This window comes from Schistocerca cancellata, chromosome 3 (genome assembly GCF_023864275.1).
Source record: "Schistocerca cancellata isolate TAMUIC-IGC-003103 chromosome 3, iqSchCanc2.1, whole genome shotgun sequence".
NCBI classification, from domain to species: Eukaryota; Metazoa; Arthropoda; class Insecta; order Orthoptera; family Acrididae; genus Schistocerca; species Schistocerca cancellata.
In genome coordinates, this window is record NC_064628.1 from 797,198,546 (window position 1) to 797,219,533 (window position 20,988).

General features: G+C 43.7%; 1 protein-coding gene and 1 pseudogene across 1 annotated transcript in view; both read right to left on the bottom strand.

The window, feature by feature from the left end:
* LOC126176579 (proton channel OtopLc-like) overlaps positions 1 to 20,988 on the bottom strand; it is a 141,746-nt gene that overhangs the window by 72,214 nt on the left and 48,544 nt on the right. Inside the window, exon 8 of the mRNA XM_049923741.1 lies at positions 9,496 to 9,640. Within this exon, the coding sequence (XP_049779698.1) occupies positions 9,496 to 9,640 (145 nt within the window). The remainder of the gene's footprint in view (positions 1 to 9,495; positions 9,641 to 20,988) is intronic.
* Positions 17,803 to 17,920, bottom strand: LOC126177732 (5S ribosomal RNA; annotated as a pseudogene).

Below are 20,988 nucleotides of genomic sequence, written 5' to 3' on the forward strand. Positions count from 1 at the left end.
TCTCATGTAATGATTTATTGTAAATATTTGTATATTCATGTACTTATTATATCAAGAAATGTATTTTAAGGAGATGTTAATGAACTGCAAAGGACTTGTGCATGTAGCACATGATTCATATAAATGGAACTGAAAATGCAAAGAAGAAACCAACGTGATGGAACACTGGTCAAGAAATATTTATGTAGTGTCAATATGCCTTGAAGTGTATGGTGTAGTGGAAGCCGGCAGGTCTTCAGGTTGGTGTAAAGGATAAGCTCATCACCTGTCGTAGGCAGTGAGGTGTTTCCTGTGCCCTCATTGACCATTTATACCCCGGTGGACTTCACCAAAATTCGATTGCTGGAGATCACAATTTCGTGCTGACACAATGAACAAACTTTGAATTTTCTTCAAGTCACACGCAGGAGATCCAGGCAGTACACACACACTCAGAAGCCGATACTACGTTTAAAGTCATTGTAGCAATATAATAGAAACATTTATTGTTCGAATTAATTCCATTGTAAACACGAATCATGTGAACTGAATTCAAACGCCATGCTAAGCAACGACAATACGCCGCAGTTCAAAGACATTGATGTTACGACTCCTAAAGAAGATACACACCAAAAGACTGTATACAAAGACTGATATGCAAAGAGCATTGTGCTCAGAAATATTTTTTGTAAATTTCATATTTTCTCATATATATATATATATATATATTTTTTTTTCTATACTGCCACGCTCGCTTGCGGAGCGTGTCAGTAGAGGGGGCATTGTAATGGTACTTTGACCACCGCGCCTCCGCCAATACAAAGATATAATTCACGATCGCGCACGCAGAAGAGCGCTGCGCCAGCGACCGATTTTTATAAATAGTTTTGTTCTTCTTTTTTACTTTTGCGTAGGTGTTTGTTTTTAACAACTAATTGATTACACTCTCTGTCTCGTGTCTTCATACGAAAGACGTGTATTTTTCGGCGCTGTGTTGAATGTGCTTGTGGGTGGAAATTAAAATTATATTACAAAGCGAGGTTGTTTCAATAGTGATTCGAGGTGGTTATCGCCAAATTTGTGAATTGATCCTGGCAGTGACAACTTAAATAAATTTTCAACAGACGGAGGACAATGAGAACGGGTCATACTACAAGAAAATTGGGAAGACAGCCACGAAGACTATATTATAATTAATACTACGTTCCTAACAAAATTATAAGGTTAATTTCAACTAGTTTCCCTACAGTCGCTTTTTGTAGTGCTGTCGACCCGGTCTGCCATGCACGGTCAAATTACACCACGATCTGAATCAATAATACGAAGTCCGCCTTATCCGTGACTTATTCCACCAAAATTCAAAACCCAATCAGCTTTTCTATTTTATATTTTTCACGGCAGGACCCCGAGGGAAGGAAACACTACACTGACTACCTTTCAGTATTTTAAACGTTTCATCACAAGTTCTCAAAGAGATTAACACGAGTTTCGATTTATTTGAGGCCGTACTCGCTTTTCGCTGCTATACCTCATTACATTCAAATTTAGCTGATAGTTGTGGAAGGTGGTCATTTCGTTTTGTTTTTTGTATGTTATCGACGTGCACGTCAGAGAGAGAGCAAGTTACGTTACTGTTAAACAATCTTTGTTTTTGTCATGGCACAGTCTTTTCCTCTGCGCATTCTAAAACATTCTTAGTTGAAGTGTGGCAGGTAATGGACGTATTTAGTTGTGCTGTGTGGACTTGTGACTCTATGTGTTAGACGAAGAAAGATTGACTGTAGAGAACAGCAAGGTTGAATAAGATGTCTATATTAGAAAGCGAAGAGGAAGTTTGAGGTAAGACTGCAGCACTGCGGAGCTAGTTTCCCACACAATAATTATTGTCAGCTAGTTAACTCGCTGAGAGCTAAGAGAAAGACCAACAATCTTTCATGAGTCATATATTAACATATTAACTCATTAAGCTGTTTGATTTTTATAGAAATTCTCTGTTAATATTACCCACTTTTTAAATTATTGTTCTCTTTGTTAAGCATAGTATTGTTCACACCTGTTTTATGTGTGAAGATCACGCGAAGTTTTACTCTGTCTTTTTGAATGCATTTCAGAGGAATAGTTACTCTCACCATTCCACTATTTCATTATGCATTACCACATCGCACCGTGCGTTACGAAACAGTTTGAACATAGTTTGCAAGTTTTCTTTAGAAATAGAAATCTAACTTAGCCGTTGCTTGCTTGCCATTTGCTACTATGTTTTCGAGAAATTTGCAACAATGACAAGACGCAAGTTAAGCGGAAAATTTGAGTAGGGCCAGGTAACTAATTCACTTCAGCTGCGCATTTGGTATAAGGCAAGTTGCATTCAAATCAGTTACAGCTCAGTTCAAATGAAGTCCTGGTTAGTCAAAGACTTGCATATGAGTTTAATTTGAATAACAGTTTATGGGTACATAGTTATGGCAATACGTAGTTTTTATGGAGTGCGAGGTAAAGTGTGGCTAAATTTCAGATATAAACAAATATAGTGGGGAGGGTTACAGATGTACAGGGTAGCAGCCCGAGCAACAACCTGTTTGTCCAATCCAGAGATTTACAAACTTCATAAAGTGTTAACCGACAGCAATATCCTCGACTGCACAGGAAAGTCGATGTTTGGTTCAACATATGTGTAAGAAAGTCTTTTTCCTGTTATGAAAGTGATGAACCCGTGCAAACGTTTTGGTTTAACAGATTTTAAACTGTGTAAATCCTTGTTCTGGACCATATTGCGAACCATAGTTCCAGGTATATATTCTAAAAGTGAAATGTATAAAACACTTTATGTTAAATGTCTGTATGTCAAGCTTTCTGTGGTTCTACTCGTCATATCAGAACTATCTAATGTATTTATTTAATCAAGTAATTAAATTTATTGTTTTGGCATAAAAATAAGAAGTTGAAAATCAACACATGTGATAAAAACCTGCCTATAAAAGTATGCTGCAATATTCACTCTTAGAAGTAGTTGCACTGTGTTGCAAACACGCCTTTTTAAGGTTTCCATGTGTGCAGCATTCCGCATATAGCCGTCTCTTCATCGGGAAATGTAATTCATCCACTAAAGAATTGGCTCATAACACTCATGTTCCATCGATTCTTGAGTTCTGTTCCTCAGTGTGGAACCCTTACCAAATAGGAGTCGAAGCGCGAGCGCACACAATGAACGTGAATCTTGGCCGGACCTTTTCTACAGGAAGACTGCACGGCCGGAAGACTGAAAGTCTATGCCTGGTGCAAGGACAGATAGTTGATGCAGAAGGTAAGTAAACGTGAATTATTACTATAAATAGGCGAAGAAATCCATTACTGCGTGATTACACTACCGGCAATAAATCACTGTGAATGGCAACAACCATTAAATAACTGGCATAATGGTCTGGAGGCACCTAAAGTGGAATGAGCGCATAAAACAGCCTGCAGAAAAAAACGGATTCTAGGCTGTGATTCAAAGGGGAATGTAATTCATCAACTGAAGAATTGGCTCGTAACACTCATGTTCACCGATTCTTGACTACTGTCCGTCAGTCTGTAACCATTACCAAATAGGATTAATGAAAGAGATAGGGACGTTTCAACGAAGAACGGCGTATCCGTCCTTAAGCACGAGAGCAAACAGAGAAGCTCAACAGATCACAGTGGCAGATGCTATAAGAGACGTGTCTGTATATCGTGGAGAGGTTAACTGTCGAAATTCCGACAGCGTACGTTCCAAACTGAGTCGGAAAACATACGTCTCGTCCAAGTAGGTGTAAATCAGAGAAATTAGAGGTAGATGGATGTGTAGCAACAGTCGTACTTAAGATGCTTCATTTGCTAATGGAGCTTGGAAGGGAACGCTTCGGCGACGTAACTGACGTTCGAGCCAGTATGATGCGCAAGTTGTGCAAATGGGGGAAGACTATGTGGAACATCAGAAGCATTAAACCACCATCTCAACTTTATTCTAATTTTTATAAAGCAGTCTTGAAACCTTTTGGACTGATGGGGTATATATGTTAAACTACCCGTTACTGCAGCTGCACTCACATCTACATCTATATTCACATCTACGTTATTACTCTGCTATTCACAATAAAGTGTCTGGCAGAGGGTTCAATGAACCACCTTCAAGCTTTCTCTCTACCGATCCACTCTCGAGCGGCACGCGGGAAAAGCGAGTACTTAAATTTTTCTGTGCGAGCCCTGATTTCTCTTATTTTATCGTTATGATCATTTCTCCCTATGTAGGTGGGCGCCAACAGAATGTTTTCGCAATCGGAGGAGAAAACTGGTGATTGAAATTTCGTGAGAAGATCCGGTCGCAACGAAAAACGCCTTTGTTTTAATGATTGACACTCCAATTCACGTATCATGTCTGTGACGCTATCTTCTCTACTTCGCGATAATACAAAACTAGCTGCCCTTCTTTGTACTTTTTCGATGTCATCCGTCAGTCCCACCTGATGCGGATCTCACACCGAACAGCAATACTTCAGAATAGGACGGACAAGCGGAGTGTAAGCAGTCTCTTTAGTAGATCTGTTGCACCATCTAACTGTTCTGCCAATGAATCGCATTCTTTGGCTTCCTCTACCCACAATACTATCTATGTGATCGTTCAAATATAGATTATTTGTAATTGTAATCCCTAAGTATTTTGCTGAATTTGCAGCCTTCAGATTTGTGTGACGTATCGCGTAATCGAAATTTAGCTGATTTCTTTTAGTACTCATGTGAATAGCTTCACACTTTTCTTTATTCAGGGTCAATTGCCACTTTTCACGCCATACAGATATCTTATCTAAATCATTCTGCAAGTTGTTTTGATCATCTGATGACTTTACAAGACGGTAAATGACAGCATCATCTGCAAACAATCTAAGACGGCTACTCAGATTGTCTCCCATGTCGTTAATATAGGTCAGGAACAATAGAGGTCGTATAACACATCCTTGGGGAACGCCGGATATTACTTCTGTTTTACTCGATGACTTTCCGTCTATTACTACGAACTGTGACCTTTCTGACAGGAAATCACGAATGCAGTCGCACAAATGAAAGGATACTCCGTAGGCACACAGTTTGGATAGAAGACGCTTGTGAGGGGGTGTCGAAAGCCTTCTGTAGTTTTGTTACGAGGTGTGATGGTAAGTAAGTAAGCCATTTTTTGTACATGCAATAACGACAGCTGCCCTCACGTGTCTGGCTATTTAGGCAAGCTTAGCTCTAGACACACGCCCTCCTCTCCTCACCGCCTAATAACTGCAACAATGTACAACACTGAGGTACCCACAGCATCGCTGCCGAGTGTAGCTTGTGGAGGGGTATCATGCATCGTGAACCTGAAGTGGCTACACACTATACAACGAGCAGACTATGCAACAAATTCAATAATTTTTATCGTGGTTTATTTTCACTGGTAAAAAAGACGTTGCGTTGTCTACTTCTCCCTCATTGGGGACGATTTTTCCATCTAAAGTAGATTATATATCTCCTCAGAGTTCAAGCTATCTCCATACCAGATTTAATCAAAATAGGTTCGACATTTTAATCGTGAAAACGTAACAGATAGAGTTACTTTCGCATTCAGTATAGAATAGTATGAAAGCAAGGATTAAACACGTTGAGAGCTGCGTAAGCATTGTATTCATTACGTTGCATCGTATTTCGTGTAACTCATCAAAGAGTAAAAGAATTTTCACAAAGACGATAAAGTCGAATTGTCAAAGAATAAATAGTTTTCTCAAAGAATAAATATATTTCCATAATCCGCGTATTATTCTTCAAAACAATGTATATCTTCTATTATACACTTTCTAAGATAGCCTACGTTCTTTCTCGGTGTGCAGGCTGTCATCACACCAAATTTCCTCGAAATCGGTTCAGAGTTATATTAGTATGCATAGTTATATTAGCATTGATAGTATGGCAGAAAGAGAAGAAAATCGAAACATTTGACATATGGTGTTACAGATGAATGATGAAAATTAGATGTATTGATATAGTAAGAATTGAGGAGGTTCTCTGCGGAATCAGCAAGGAAAGAAATATATAGAAAACACTGACAAGAAGGACAGGAAGACAGGACATATGTTGATACATCAGGGAATAACTTCTATGGTACTACAGAGACCTGTTGAAAACTGTTGAAAAAGACAGAGATTGGAATAAGTTCAGTAAATAATTAAGTCCGTAGGTTGCAGTTGCTAATCTGAGATGAAAAAGTTGACACAGGAGAGGACACACTTGTCTGTCTCCCTGTGTGATTCTTTCCATTCCAGTACTAATGGTTCAGCTGACGTGTATCGTGATATTGTTAGTGGTATGCAACCCACCAATTGACCTTATTAAATGCTAAGGAATACCATTTTCGCGAAAAATTTCCCATGACTTAAGTCTCACCATCCAGTCGAAAGCCTTTTCACAATCGACAAAAGCTATTTAAGTTACGAGAAGAAATTCTCTATGATTTTCTGTTAGCTGGTTTACAGAGGAAAAACAATCCATTCATGATGTAACCGATCTAAAATCATTTCGCTCTTCTACCAGAAAAGTGTCTGTAATAGCACTTAAGCCTTTGGAAGATATCTTGGCATATATCTTATAACACAGTTCAGTAGCCTTGCACCTCTACAGTTTTTGCATTCATTCCGGTCTTCAGTTCTAAATATATTAAAACTATTGAGCTCTGCCAACCTTCCGCAAGATGACCATTCTTCCCCAACGCATCAATAAAATTTCGAAGCCTACGCTAACAAATTTTGTGATCATATTTAATAAGCCCAGAATTTGTTTTTCTTTTCCTAAACACTTTCTGTTTCCCCTGGACTCTATTGCATCTTTCATTTCTTCTGAGGGGACTGAATCTCCACTCATATCTGACCGAGTTGTTGCAATATTTCCTTTTTTCCCTGTCGATTGGTTTTGCAGGAAATCTAGCTATATTTCATCAGATATATTACTGTATGCCTTATGTCTTTTCCATAAACATTGTATTCTAAATTTCCAAATAATGCTTCGAAATTTTGCCATCTCATTCTCATTTCTCTTTTAACTAATTCTGTTTGCCTTTTGTAATCAATGTGAACCTGTAACCCTCTGGTATTGGCATATTTTAAATATGAGTCTTAGTTTCTGTCGCTAGGTCTTCATTCGAGAAAGGAAGCGTTCTTTTGGTCTTATATTTCTTCCTCTTTCCTGTAGCCTCTTCAGGTGATTTTATTGTTATGTTACCAATTTCTCGTCAAGACTTCAGTGACACATAATAGCAGAAACGATGTAACTTCCGAAATTTTCCTGAGACGTTCAGCCATCTTCAGGTTAGACGACTACTACTGAAGATCCAAGGAGCATTCACGGTATTTATGCCAAATCTCGCGCCTGCGGAACGTGCTAGCGTCTTTCGGCGCATGCAACAGATGATGACACCCGCGGGACAGCCCAGTCGTGTGTGCTGCCCTCGGTGGTGGAAGTGAGAGATGATCTGATCACTGAGTATCGAATGGCCCCATCGATACCACGGTGACTGGATAATTTCAGTTGTACGCTCCCAATTTTTATCCACGTGAAATCAGTTGACGCGATTTATAAGATTATCGGCAAAACGTACGAGTACTTGCACAGATTCTGTGATTAGTGAATTCCCAAAACTGGAAATTGGAGCTAAAATTTGTGTCCTATTGTATTCCATATAGTGTCCCATGGACTCCTTACATGTTATTGGTAACTTATTCAGCATTGACCTGACGACTTTGTTTGAACATGCTCTCTCCTCAATCTACTTCTTATTTAATAACGAATCCTTTGAACAAGGCGTCGCCATGGGGAGCCCTTCGTTCCCTGTGGTAACTAATCTTTTTATGGAGGACTTTGAGGACAAAGCACTTGAGTCTGTTGTTCTAAAGGTCACGGTCTTTTGGCGTTATGCAGACGATACTTTTGTTGTACGGCCTCATGACAGGCGAGAGCTGGAGAAATTCCTTTGTCACTGAAACTCATTTCATGAGAACATCAAGTTTAGATTGAGACCGAGAAATATGGGACTCAGTATTCCGTAAGAATGATGGGCCATGGCATAGAAAACCCCTGCACACAGAACTATATCTCCAGACATCTAGCTGCCAAAACCCCGCACAAGCCTCCGGTGTTCTTATTAACTTAATAGGTCGGGCGCACGTAAAATCGGACGATGAAATTAGAACACTTGGAGAAGGTTTTTAAAAAGAAATGCTACACTTCACGCCAAATAAGGAAGCTCATTCACACCTACAATAGCAAGAAGCCACGCACTATAAATCAACCGCGTTCCTTTCATATGACGGGAATGTGTCTTCTAAAACAAGCATATTAAATAGGAAAAATAAAATCAAGGTTATCTTACGTCCACCAGCGAAGAGCTTGGCCCTGGTTGGATCCATTAAAGACGACTTACAACGGAAAGAAACGGGCCTTTACAAAATTCCCTGTGCGTATGGTGTCGTATATATAGGTCAGACGCCAAGAACTGGTCAGGAGTGTTGGACAGAACACGAAAGAAGAAACCGTTTTCGGCAGCCGTAAAATCGGTAGTAGCATAACACTCTGTTTCTATGGGACACTCAATGGAGTACAATAGAACAAAAAATTTAGCTCCGGTTTCCAGATTTTGGGATTTAGTAATCAAAGAATGGTGGAAATATGTCTTGCCTATTATCTCGTAAATCGTGACAACGGCTTTCAACTGGATAAAAATTGGAATCCTATAATTAAAATTATCCAGTCACAGCGGAATCGACGGGATCATTCGATATTAATTGATCAGGCCATCTGTCACTTCTACCACCGCGGACAGCACGCACAACTCGGTTGTCCCGCGGGTGTCATCATCTGACGCATGCGCCGAAAGACGCTAGCACATTTCGCATGCGCGAGATTCGGCATAAATACTGTGAATGCACCTGGGATCTTCAGTAGTCGTCTACCCAACTGAGGATATCTGGACGTCTCTGGGCCGAAATATCGTGGCAGAAGGTATACGGGATCCGGCTGCACACCCGAAAATTTTTAGAAGTAAAACCGTTATTCGAAATAGTCATATAACTTGACAGGACCTTCACGCATGATGTCTATGGTAATGGCAGAATAATAATAGACTTGATGTACGTGTTTTTAGCAGAGCATATTGTTGTTGCCGTTTTTGAGGAACAACAAACACCACTTATTGATAGTCATAATTAGTCGATCACAGCTACTTGTTAACAGAAGGATATGGGTGAGAACATCTGGTAGATTTTCATACAGCCAATTTGTTAGTGCTAAAATAGTTAGAAGCTAAACCGTGGTGGAATTCAAACAGTTAAACATCAGTTAATTCATTAGGTAGTTGATCGTAAGTTGTATAGCATTTGGAAACAAGTTATTATGGGGCATGTAACATGCGGGCTTTCTTCTGTTGATCTACGCTACCGACATTAGCTGTACATTGAAAGCAGTCTGTGGACAGCACTCACTCACCGTGGTGGTCACCGTGCATGGCGAGGTGCACGATCTCGTGCTTGGTCTCCTCGACCAGCACGTACAGCCACTCGCACAGGTTTGTCGCCGTCATGTGCATGAGGCCCAGGCGGGACACCACGCGGTACTCGTTCAGCTTCAGGTCCTGCGCAAAACCCACAAAGAGAAACTTAATTTTATGTTCATTTTTGCGAATATATGCCTTAATTGCTATTGCAACAATAAATCCTTCTTATGTTATGTGATAATTTTTTGTCACCTTTTCTTTGGCTCTTGGGACCACATTTGGTAGAAATTAGATTGACAGAGAACTGCGTTAATAAACGGAATGGTTTTCTATTAGGACGTCGAACCACGTGTTATCCCGCATGAAAGCACAACGTTCTTTGGTGCGGCAGAAGCGAGTATTTGCAGGAAGTCTTTCAGTACGCTTGGTGCCTGTGTTGTACGAAGGGCGGCTCCACGGGCCCGGGCTTGGTAGGTGGCACATGCGCTGTGTACGACACACGGACCTACGTAGCATGACGGTTTTCATCTGTGGCATCAGTTTTCAGCAGTATTCTGCAGCAGAAGTGTCTGTCCTGAAGGCGGCAGACAAACGCATCGTAGAAACAACATATCATATTGGTTTTAGGATCGGACAGCAATCCCTAGGAGACTACCATGAATTATTACACCGGGAAAGCCTACTCAGCTTGATGTCGTTGCTATTCTCGGAAACGTCCTTCAAAAGTGCCTATTGTTTTTCCGATGTATCCTTTGCCACGATGGCCAGGAATTTTCTTGTTCTTCCCTGTGGCAGAGGATAGTGCAATGACCAAACTGCGCGCCGTCCCCTCCCACCCCGTCGGGATTGAGGGAGCCCCTTTTGTCACCACGCACACAATTGCCGTGGGTGAGGACGCCGTTAGAATGCCGGCAAGCCTCTGAGTGCGGACAGCGCGACGAACATCTGCTGGGAGAGACGGTGACGGGTAGGGCATGGAGCACATCAGCGGCCCTCGATTCTCCAAACGGTCAATTCATCAGCTTACCTGATTATAGCATCAGGATCGAACGTCGAAATATAATGCACACCAGCAGCCGGCAGTATACGTGGACATGATTTTGTTTTAAAATACGATGGGAGAATACGAGGGGAAAAAATGGTTCAAATGGTTCAAATGGCTCTGAGCAGTATGCGACTTAACTTCTGAGGTCATCAGTCGCCTAGAACTTAGAACTAAGTAAACCTAACTAACCTAAGGACATCACACACATCCATGCCCGAGGCAGGAGTCGAACCTGAGACCGTAGCGGTCGCTCGATTCCAGACTGTAGCGGTCGCTCGGTTCCAGACTGTAGCGGCTAGAACCGCACGGCCGGCATACGAGGGGAAACTGAAAAATTATAAAAATAGGAAAGATTATCTGTGGAAGTATGTAGGATGCTTCCGTGGTTTTAGGCGCTGGTGGACTATGAGAAACGAATCAGTTTGGGATTGGGAAACCAGAAACGACTAAGCTGATTGTTACGGAGCCAACAGCGCCGCGGTGTAACTCTGCCGACGGAATACGATAATCTACAATTTTTTTATGTTACGTTTTAAACTGATTTATTATGTAAGTAGTACCCAACATTTTGACGTAGGTAAGCAAGAGAAACTTGTAGGTGTACATCATGAAGGCTGGGGACATAGAACTCCACCCCAGATGACGTGATACATGTACCACCACTGTCAGTCCTAATGAAAAGAGTTACAGTCCCAGTGGGATGACTTTTGTATCCAGTTATGGAATCAGCAGACAAGTCTTTTTCAGTACGAACAAAGAAATGGAAAATCTACGAAAACTGACGGGATGTATTAGCACAATGATCCATACATGATACATACAACTCTCACCCTTCTTCTGGAAGTGTCCCAGTACTTAAGCGAAGCAGCACAATTTGTAACCAATACTTCGACCGAGGAGAACAATGAACTGTACTGGCTCGAGACTTCCAAGAAGCAGTGTTCTATCCTATGTATGAGGAGCCTTCAGTCAGCATACAGTAAGTTGCCATTGAGATAGGTGTCGCGCTCATTACTGTATGTAAAGTAATACGGGAACAGTAGCTAATCCATACCATTCACAGAAAATGCAAGCGTTTATTCTTGCTTACTTCAGGTCTTGTTGAGTCAGAGAATGCCGCAGAGGTGTATTGCTGGGTTGCGTTGGGTTGTTTTTAGGGGAAGGAGACCAGACAGCGAGGTCATCGGTCTCATCGGATTACGGAAGGACGGGGAAGGAAGTTGGCCATGCCCTTTCAAAGGAACCATCCCGGTATTTTCCTGGAGTGATTTACGGAAATCACGGAAAACCTAAATCAGGAAGGCCAGACATGGGGTTGAACCGCCATCCTCCAGAATGCGAGTCCATTTTAACCACTGCGCCATCTCGCACGGTGGAGGTGTATTGTCGATCCGCATTTCCCTGCGTCTGCTCTTTTCTCCGTTAAAGTGTGTTTCACCAGAGCCGGAAAATAGTCGCAATAGTCAAGTACGAGGTGCATTCAAGTTCTAAGGCCTCCGATTTTTTTTCTCTGGACTCGAAAGAGATAGAAACATGCGCATTGTTTTAAAATGAGGCCGCGTTCATTGTCAATACGTCCCAGAGATGGCAGCACCGTATGGCATATGGAATTTTAGCGCCAGCGGCGAGAATGAGAACTGTTTTAAATACTTAAAATGGTGATGTTTTCCTTACTTGAACAGCGTGCAGTCATTCGTTTTCTGAATTTGCGTGGTGTGAAACCAATTGAAAGTCATCGACAGGAGACATGTGGAGATGGAGTTATGGATGTGTCGAAAGTGCGTTCATGGGTGCGACAGTTTAATGAAGGCAGAACATCGTGTGACAACAAACCGAAACAACCTCGGGCTCGCACAAGCCGGTCTGACGACATGATCGAGAAAGTGGAGAGAATTGTTTTGGGGGATCGCCGAATGACTGTTGAACAGATCGCCTCCAGAGTTGGCATTTCTGTGGGTTCTGTGCGAAAAGTGTCATCCAGGTGGATGCCACGAATGCTGACGGACGACCACATGGCTGCCCGTGTGGCATGTTGCCAAGCAATGTTGACACGCAACGACAGCATGAATGGGACATTCTTTTCGTCGGTTGTGACAATGGATGAGACGTGGATGCCATTTTTCAATCCAGAAACAAAGCGCCAGTCAGCTCAATGGAAGCACACAGATTCACCACCACCAAAAAAAAATTTCGGGTAACCGCCAGTGCTGAAAAAATGATGGTGTCCATGTTCTGGGACAGCGAGGGCGTAATCCTTACCCATTGCGTTCCAAAGGGCACTACGGTAACAGGTGCTTCCTACGAAAATGTTTTGAAGAACAAATTCCTTCCTGCACTGCAACAAAAACGTCCGGAAAGGGCTGCGCGTGTGCTGTTTCACCAAGACAACGCACCCACACGTCGAGCTAACGTTACGCAACAGTTTCTTCGTGATAACAACTTTGAAGTGATTCCTCATGCTCCCTACTCACCTGACCTGGCTCGTAGTGACTTTTGGCTTCTTCCAACAATGAAAGACACTCTCCGTGGCCGCACATTCACCAGCCGTGCTGCTATTGCCTCAGCGATTTTCCAGTGGTCAAAACAGACTCCTAAAGAAGCCTTCGCCGCTGCCATTGAATCATGGCGTCAGCGTTGGGAAAAATGTGTACGTCTGCAGGGCGATTAGTCGAGAAGTAACGCCAGTTTCATCGATTTCGGGTGAGTAGTTAATTAGAACAAAAGTCGGAGGCGTCAGAACTTGAATGCACCTCGTACAGTATCTGATCAAAAGTATGAGGACAGCTGTTAGTCGAAAGTGATATGGGATGTACGCAGCGTTCGCCTTTATGACGGCTTGAACCCTATTGTGGACATTTTCTATGAGGTGTCTAAATGTCAGAGGAGGAATGGTAGCCCATTCATCCTCAAGACAGGAAACCAGAGAAGGTAGTCAACTTGGACACTGGGTCTGCAGCGTCCGCTCGACGGTTCCTGTCCGTCAGTACGTGAGGTCTGCCACGTTTTGGTTTAGCTGGGGTTGTATCTCCTCATTTCCACTTTACAGTCACATCACCAACAGTCGACTTGGGCAGTTTTAGAAGATTTGAAACATCCCTGAAGAATTTGTTATTCAGATAACATTCATTGGCTTGTCCACGTTCGAACTCATTGAGATTTACTGATCTACCCATTCTGCTGTTACTGCTTTTTTACTGACAACACGGTAGGGTAAAGTGCGCTAATGCCGAATAATTTTTGTATCTATTTAATTTATTGCTCTTGTGTTTGAAATACACTCCTGGAAATGGAAAAAAGAACACATTGACACCGGTGTGTCAGACCCACCATACTTGCTCCGGACACTGCGAGAGGGCTGTACAAGCAATGATCACACGCACGGTACAGCGGACACACCAGGAACCGCGGTGTTGGCCGTCGAATGGCGCTAGCTGCGCAGCATTTGTGCATCGCCGCCGTCAGTGTCAGCCAGTTTGCCGTGGCATACGGAACTCCATCGCAGTCTTTAACACTGGTAGCATGCCGCGACAGCGTGGACGTGAACCGTATGTGCAGTTGACGGACTTTGAGCGAGGGCGTATAGTGGGCATGCGGGAGGCCGGGTGGACGTACCGCCGAATTGCTCAACACGTGGGGCGTGAGGTCTCCACAGTACATCGATGTTGTCGCCAGTGGTCGGCGGAAGGTGCACGTGCCCGTCGACCTGGGACCGGACCGCAGCGACGCACGGATGCACGCCAAGACCGTAGGATCCTACGCAGTGCCGTAGGGGACCGCACCGCCACTTCCCAGCAAATTAGGGACACTGTTGCTTCTGGGGTATCGGCGAGGACCATTCGCAACCGTCTCCATGAAGCTGGGCTACGGTCCCGCACACCGTTAGGCCGTCTTCCGCTCACGCCCCAACATCGTGCAGCCCGCCTCCAGTGGTGTCGCGACAGGCGTGAATGGAGGGACGAATGGAGACGTGTCGTCTTCAGCGATGAGAGTCGCTTCTGCCTTGGTGCCAATGATGGTCGTATGCGTGTTTGGCGCCGTGCAGGTGAGCGCCACAATCAGGACTGCATACGACCGAGGCACACAGTGCCAAGACCCGGCATCATGGTGTGGGGAGCGATCTCCTACACTGGCCATACACCACTGGTGATCGTCGAGGGGACACTGAATAGTGCACGGTACATCCAAACCGTCATCGAACCCATCGTTCTACCATTCCTAGACCGGCAAGGGAACTTGCTGTTCCAACAGGACAATGCACGTCCGCATGTATCCCGTGCCACCCAACGTGCTCTAGAAGGTGTAAGTCAACTACCCTGGCCAGCAAGATCTCCGGATCTGTCCCCCATTGAGCATGTTTGGGACTGGATGAAGCGTCGTCTCACGCGGTCTGCACGTCCAGCACGAACGCTGGTCCAACTGAGGCGCCAGGTGGAAATGGCATGGCAAGCCGTTCCACAGGACTACATCCAGCATCTCTACGATCGTCTCCATGGGAGAATAGCAGCCTGCATTGCTGCGAAAGGTGGATATACACTGTACTAGTGCCGACATTGTGCATGCTCTGTTGCCTGTGTCTATGTGCCTGTGGTTCTGTCAGTGTGATCATGTGATGTATCTGACCCCAGGAATGTGTCAATAAAGTTTCCCCTTCCTGGGACAATGAATTCACGGTGTTCTTATTTCAATTTCCAGGAGTGTATATTTGTGGTAACTGACAGAACAATTCCTCATGTACTTGCAAATATCGTAGTCAAAACACAAAACAAACTGTAATGCTGTGAGACCTTAACTTTTCCCGGCGAATTGAATGTTCAAATAACTTACCGGTTTGCTGCCGGGTGACGTCATCGACCAACGCCGATATTTCGACAGGATCACACTCTGCCATTCTCAAGGCACAACTGCAAGGAGGAAGCAATGTGCAAGGGAATTTAATACTTTGGTTCACAGAGTAGAAACAAGGAAGATACCACACACAGAACAAGTAACCGCAGAGTCCACACACAACCACAGATAACCAACATTAGAAATATCGATAGTGACTATTAATCAACAGGTGAGGTAGTACTAATTTGTCCCTCTGTCTTTTGATGAGAGACAGGGCCGGATTCCAAGCAGCATTTAAACAAATTCCACCATCTCTGTTTATAAGGTTGCTTTATAGTTTGATTTCAGCAGCTTCCTTAATGACACTATCCCAATAGCTGAATGTGCAAGCCAGAATCTCCGTGTTGTTGTATTCCATAGGATGGCCGATGTCAAGGCAATGTTCTGCAATAGCGGATTTGCTAGGCTGTTGTAAGCGTGTGTGACGCTCATGTTCAATACACCGGTCTTCCACAGTTCTGATTATCTGACCAATATGTGACATGACAACTGCAAGGAATACGATAAACACCAGCCTTAAGCAAACCAAGCTCATCTTTTACGGACGCCAACAGGGCCTTAATCTTAGAAGCTGGTCGAAAAACAAATTTCACATCACATTTCCGCAAAATACGGCCAATCCTGTTGGAAATGCTTCCTGCGTAAGGCAAAAAGGCCGTAGACTTAGGTGCACTTCGTTGCTATCGTCACTCACCCGTTGCACAGAAGGCTGATAGCGCAACGCACGTTTGATCTGCCTCTCACTACAATCATTGTGACGAAAGGTGACTTCGAGATGTGACAGCTCAGCTGCCAAACTCTCAGGTTCTGGGATAACGTGGGCCCTGTGAACCAAGGTACAAAGTACTCCTTCAGGCTGAGCTGGATGGTGACAACTATCAGCTCGCAGATACAATTCAGTGTGAGTAGGCTTCCTATAAACAGAATGTCACAACGTACCATCAGTCTTCCTTCTGACCAACACATCAAGGAAGGGAAGGCACCCACTCTTTCCCACTTCCATACAGAACAGAAAACAGATGGTTCAAATGGCTCTGAGCACTATGGGACTCAACATCTGAGGTCATCAGTCCCCTAGAACTTAGAACTACTTAAACCTAACTAACCTAAGGACATTACACACATCCATGCCCGAGGCAGGATTCGAACCTGCGACTGTAGCGGTCACGCGGTTCCAGACTGAAGCACCTAGAACCGCACGGCCACAGCGGCCGGGTGAAAACAGATGATCTTGGTTTCCCTAAGGCTGGTGTATATCGTATTCCTTGCAGTTGTGGCATGTCATATATTGGTCAGACAATCAGGACTGTGGAAGACCGGTCTATTGAACATAAGCGTCACACATGCTTCCAACAGTCTAGCAAATCCGCTATTGCAGAACATTGCCTTGACACCGATCATCCTATGGAATACAACAACACGGAGGATTTTGGCGTGCACGTCCAGCTCAGCTATTGGGATAGTGTCATTAAAGAAGCTGTTGAAATCAAACTATCAATCAACCTTATAATCAGAGATGGTGGATTTTGTTTAAATGCTGCTTGGAATCCGGCCCTGTCTCTCATCAAAAGACACAGGGACAGAATTATTGCTACCTCACTTGTTGCTTAATAGTCACTATCGATATTTCTAATGTTGGTTATCTGTGGTTGTGTGTTGACTCTGCGGTTACTTGTTCTGTGTGTGGTATCTTCTTTGTTTCTCCTCTGTGAACCGAGGTATTAAATTTCCTTGCACACTGATTCCTTGCAGTTGTGCCTTGAGAATGGCAGTGTATGCTCCTGTCGAAATATCGGCGGTGGTCGGCGACAACACCCGGCAGCAAACCCGTAAGTTATTTGAACTGTAATGTTAATTGCAGTAAACAATATTTTACAAGTGTCCACTTGTTCAGCACTGCCGGCCGCGGTGGTCTAGCGGTTCTGGCGCTGCAGTCCGGAACCGCGGGACTGCTACGGTCGCAGGTTCGAATCCTGCCTCGGGCATGGGTGTGTGTGCTGTCCTTAGGTTAGTTAGGTTTAAATAGTTCTAAGTTCTAGGGGACTTATGACCTAAGAAGTTGAGTCCCATAGTGCTCAGAGCCATTTGAACCATTTGTTCAGCACTGGACACATAGTGGTCCTAATATGAAATACTCCAAACTATAAAAACTAAACTAAACTCCTCCCGAGCAGGCCATGAACGACCAACGGCACCGACCGGCCGCCGTGTCATCCTCAACCCACAGGCGTCGCTGGATGCAGATATGGAGGGACATGTGGTCAGCGCACCGCTCTCCCGGCCGTATGTCAGTTTCCGAGACCGGAGCCGCTACTTCTCAATCAAGCAGCTCCTCAGTTTGCGTCACAAGGGCTGAGTGTACCCCGCTTGCCAACAGCGCTCGGCACACCGGATGGTCACCTATCCAAGTGCTAGCCCAGCCCGACAGCGCGTAACTTCGGTGATCTGACGGGAACCGGTATTGCCACTGCGGCAAGGCTGTTGGTACACTCTAAACTATACATTAGGAAATTTAATATCGACCAATTTAAGTTAATAGATGTTTGAAGTAAGTGAATATTATAGGACATAAACAAATTAAATCAGTATTCTGTTTGCATTTTGTCGTCAAATGTAACATTAAAAAAATCATATTCGAGGAGTTTCAATTAACTTTTTGACTTGTTTAGCACTTGTCTTTGACATGCATCCCACAACTCAACTGCTTTTTTGGGTTAATTGTGATACACAAAGATAACTGAACGTAAGCAAGGAGAGAAAGGTACTGCATACTACGCCGAAGTGTCGCTGTAGTATCAGCTGCATTGTTAATAACAAATGTCACCGTCATACAGAGTAAACACATTGGTATTTCTCCTTAGGCAAGTATTCCGCAATGGAGCACCTGACCCTGCTATCCGCGTTCTCTTATGCTGGCAGGTCCGCCTCTAATGTTACCTAGTGGTCAGTTCTGCAATACACAGTGGCGCCTGAAACTTTTGATCAGATATTGTGAAGAGCCGTCAACGCAAAACTGAAGTGGTGAACTGTCACAGTCAATGACTGGTTAAGCTGCCTAAATCTATTTCTCTCTCCCCCCCCTCCCCCTCAGTACCCCACCCCAACACACCTTTCCACCACCGCCCATTTGACTGTACAACTATACTCTGTCTTTGTGGAAGACACACTCTCCAGAGTACTGGAAATTGTCACACTTGTTCTCTTTGCACGTATGTGATTTCCAAATAATTGAGCCCCAGCTCATTTTGCACAGTTTTCTCGTGAACACCTGCGTCACATGTTCCCTGATTGGTAGTTAGGAAGAACAGGTCCTATTTAGTGGCCATCTCATTCACATGATCTGATTCTCAGACTCTAGTGAAAACAAGTTGAACGTTTCGCAAAGTAGACATCTGTCAAGAATGTTGAGTACCCCTGGCAAGAATTTTCTAAAAAGTGGGGAATCTCTTTTTAACAATTATTGTGAATACAGAAATTAGTGCCAATTGTGCTGTAAATACAGTTATTACCAAAATATGTTGACTTGGTTTCTTGTCATCAACATACATTTGAAAATTTCCCATTATAACTTATAACTATAAACTCATGACCACGGTTCCATATCTCAGACTGCTACAATCCCCGAGAGTTTGTATCATCTTGACGGAAACACTCTGTGTACAAGTAAGTAACACAATACATTGAAAGACCTCAAACTGGTGCGATGAAATCTAGTACAGATTTGAAACAATGTGCCATAAGCAAGCCTTTCAACTTAGATCTGCAAATATGAGATACTCCACTCATTCGTTTTCAGTCGTGCTAAAATGCTAATATTATACAGCTTGGAGAATAGTATACAAATGTTTTTATAGTGGTTGAGCAAAAGTTATCCAAAAATCCCTTTTGTGAATACAAGTCTTGCCCTAGAACATGCGGCTGTAGATCGTAACGAAGTAAAAGTAAGCATAGTACACAAGGCTTCTTGTTACACTCCCCGCGAAAGTCGAGATTATTCTTATAGCGTCAGTCCGTGTCAAGTGATCTAATTTAGAGACGTCCATCACGTAACCATCTCAGATTTTTCTCGTACTGTTTGTGCAGAGTTGCTAAACGGCCTTAAGATGGCTTACAGTTTGTGATTCACAAATTTCGGTACTTGGTGCATAGAAGCCCCTTACGCGATGGACGACAATATCTCTTTGGGTATCTCAAGGCTTCTGACTAAGGCTGAAGTGATTTATTTCATTTAACAATTGTGGCAAAGCTGAAGAAGTTGGTAAGTGGTTGAGCAGTGTGCGACGTGCACATTCTACATTGAAGTGACAAAAGTCATGGGATAGCGAGTAGCACATATGCAGATGGTGTGTACAATATATAAAAGGATAGTGTACGGCGGAGCTATCGTTTGTACTCAGGTGTTTCATGTGTAAAGGTTACTGACGTAATTATGCCCTCACGACGGGAATTAACTGATTATGAACGTGGAGTGGTAGTGGTAGTTAGAGGCATGGGACATCCAGTTTCGGAAATGCTATAGGGAATACAATTTTCCAAGATTCACAATGTCAAGAGCGTGCCGAGAATACCAGATTTCAGGCATTACCTCTCACCATGAACAACGCAGTGACCGACGGTCTTCATTTAAGGACTGAGAGCAGCGGCGTTTGTGCAGAGTTGTCAGTGCTACACTGCGTGAAATCACCGCAGAAATAAATGTGCGACGGACGGCGAACGTATCCGCTAGGACAGTGCGCAGAATTTGAAGTTAATGGGCTATGGCAGCAGACGATCGGCGCGAGTGACTTCGCTAACAGCACGAAATCACCTTCAGTGCCTCTGCTCAGCCCATCACCATATAGGTTGGACCCTAGACGACTGGAAAACAGTCACCTGGTCAGATGAGTCCAGATTTATGTTGGTGAAAGCTGATGGTAGGTGAGCGTGTGGCACAGACCCCACGACGCCATGGACACAAGTTGTCAACAAGGCACTGTGCAAGCTTGTGGTGATTCCATAATAGAGTGGGCTGTGCTTGTGCTTGCATAGAATGGACTGTGTGGTGGTTATGTTCGGCTATTTTGAGACCATTTGCAGCAGTTCATGGATTTCGTGTTCCCATACAACGATAGAATTTTTATGGATAACAATGCACCATGTCACCGGGCCACAATTTTTCGTGAATGGTTTGAAGAACATTCTGGACAATTCGAGTTAATGATTTGGGCACGCGGATTGTCCTACATAAATCCTGTCGAACATTTATGGGACGTAGTCGAGAGGACAGTTCGTGCGCGAACTCCTGCGCCGACAATACTTTCGCAGTTATGATGGCAGCATGGCTGAACATGTTTGCAGGGGACTTCCAACGACTTGTTGAGCCCATGCCACGTCGAGTTGCTGGACTAAGTCTGGACAAAGGGGATCCGACACCATATTAGGAAGTATCCATGGCTTCGTCACGTTGATGTATAGGTCTTATGTTATTAGATTCAAAATTATTGCTCCAAGGGACACTCAAGATCTTTAAAATATACTGTCACAAATTTTCACGAAGTTTAACTGGCTTGATCGC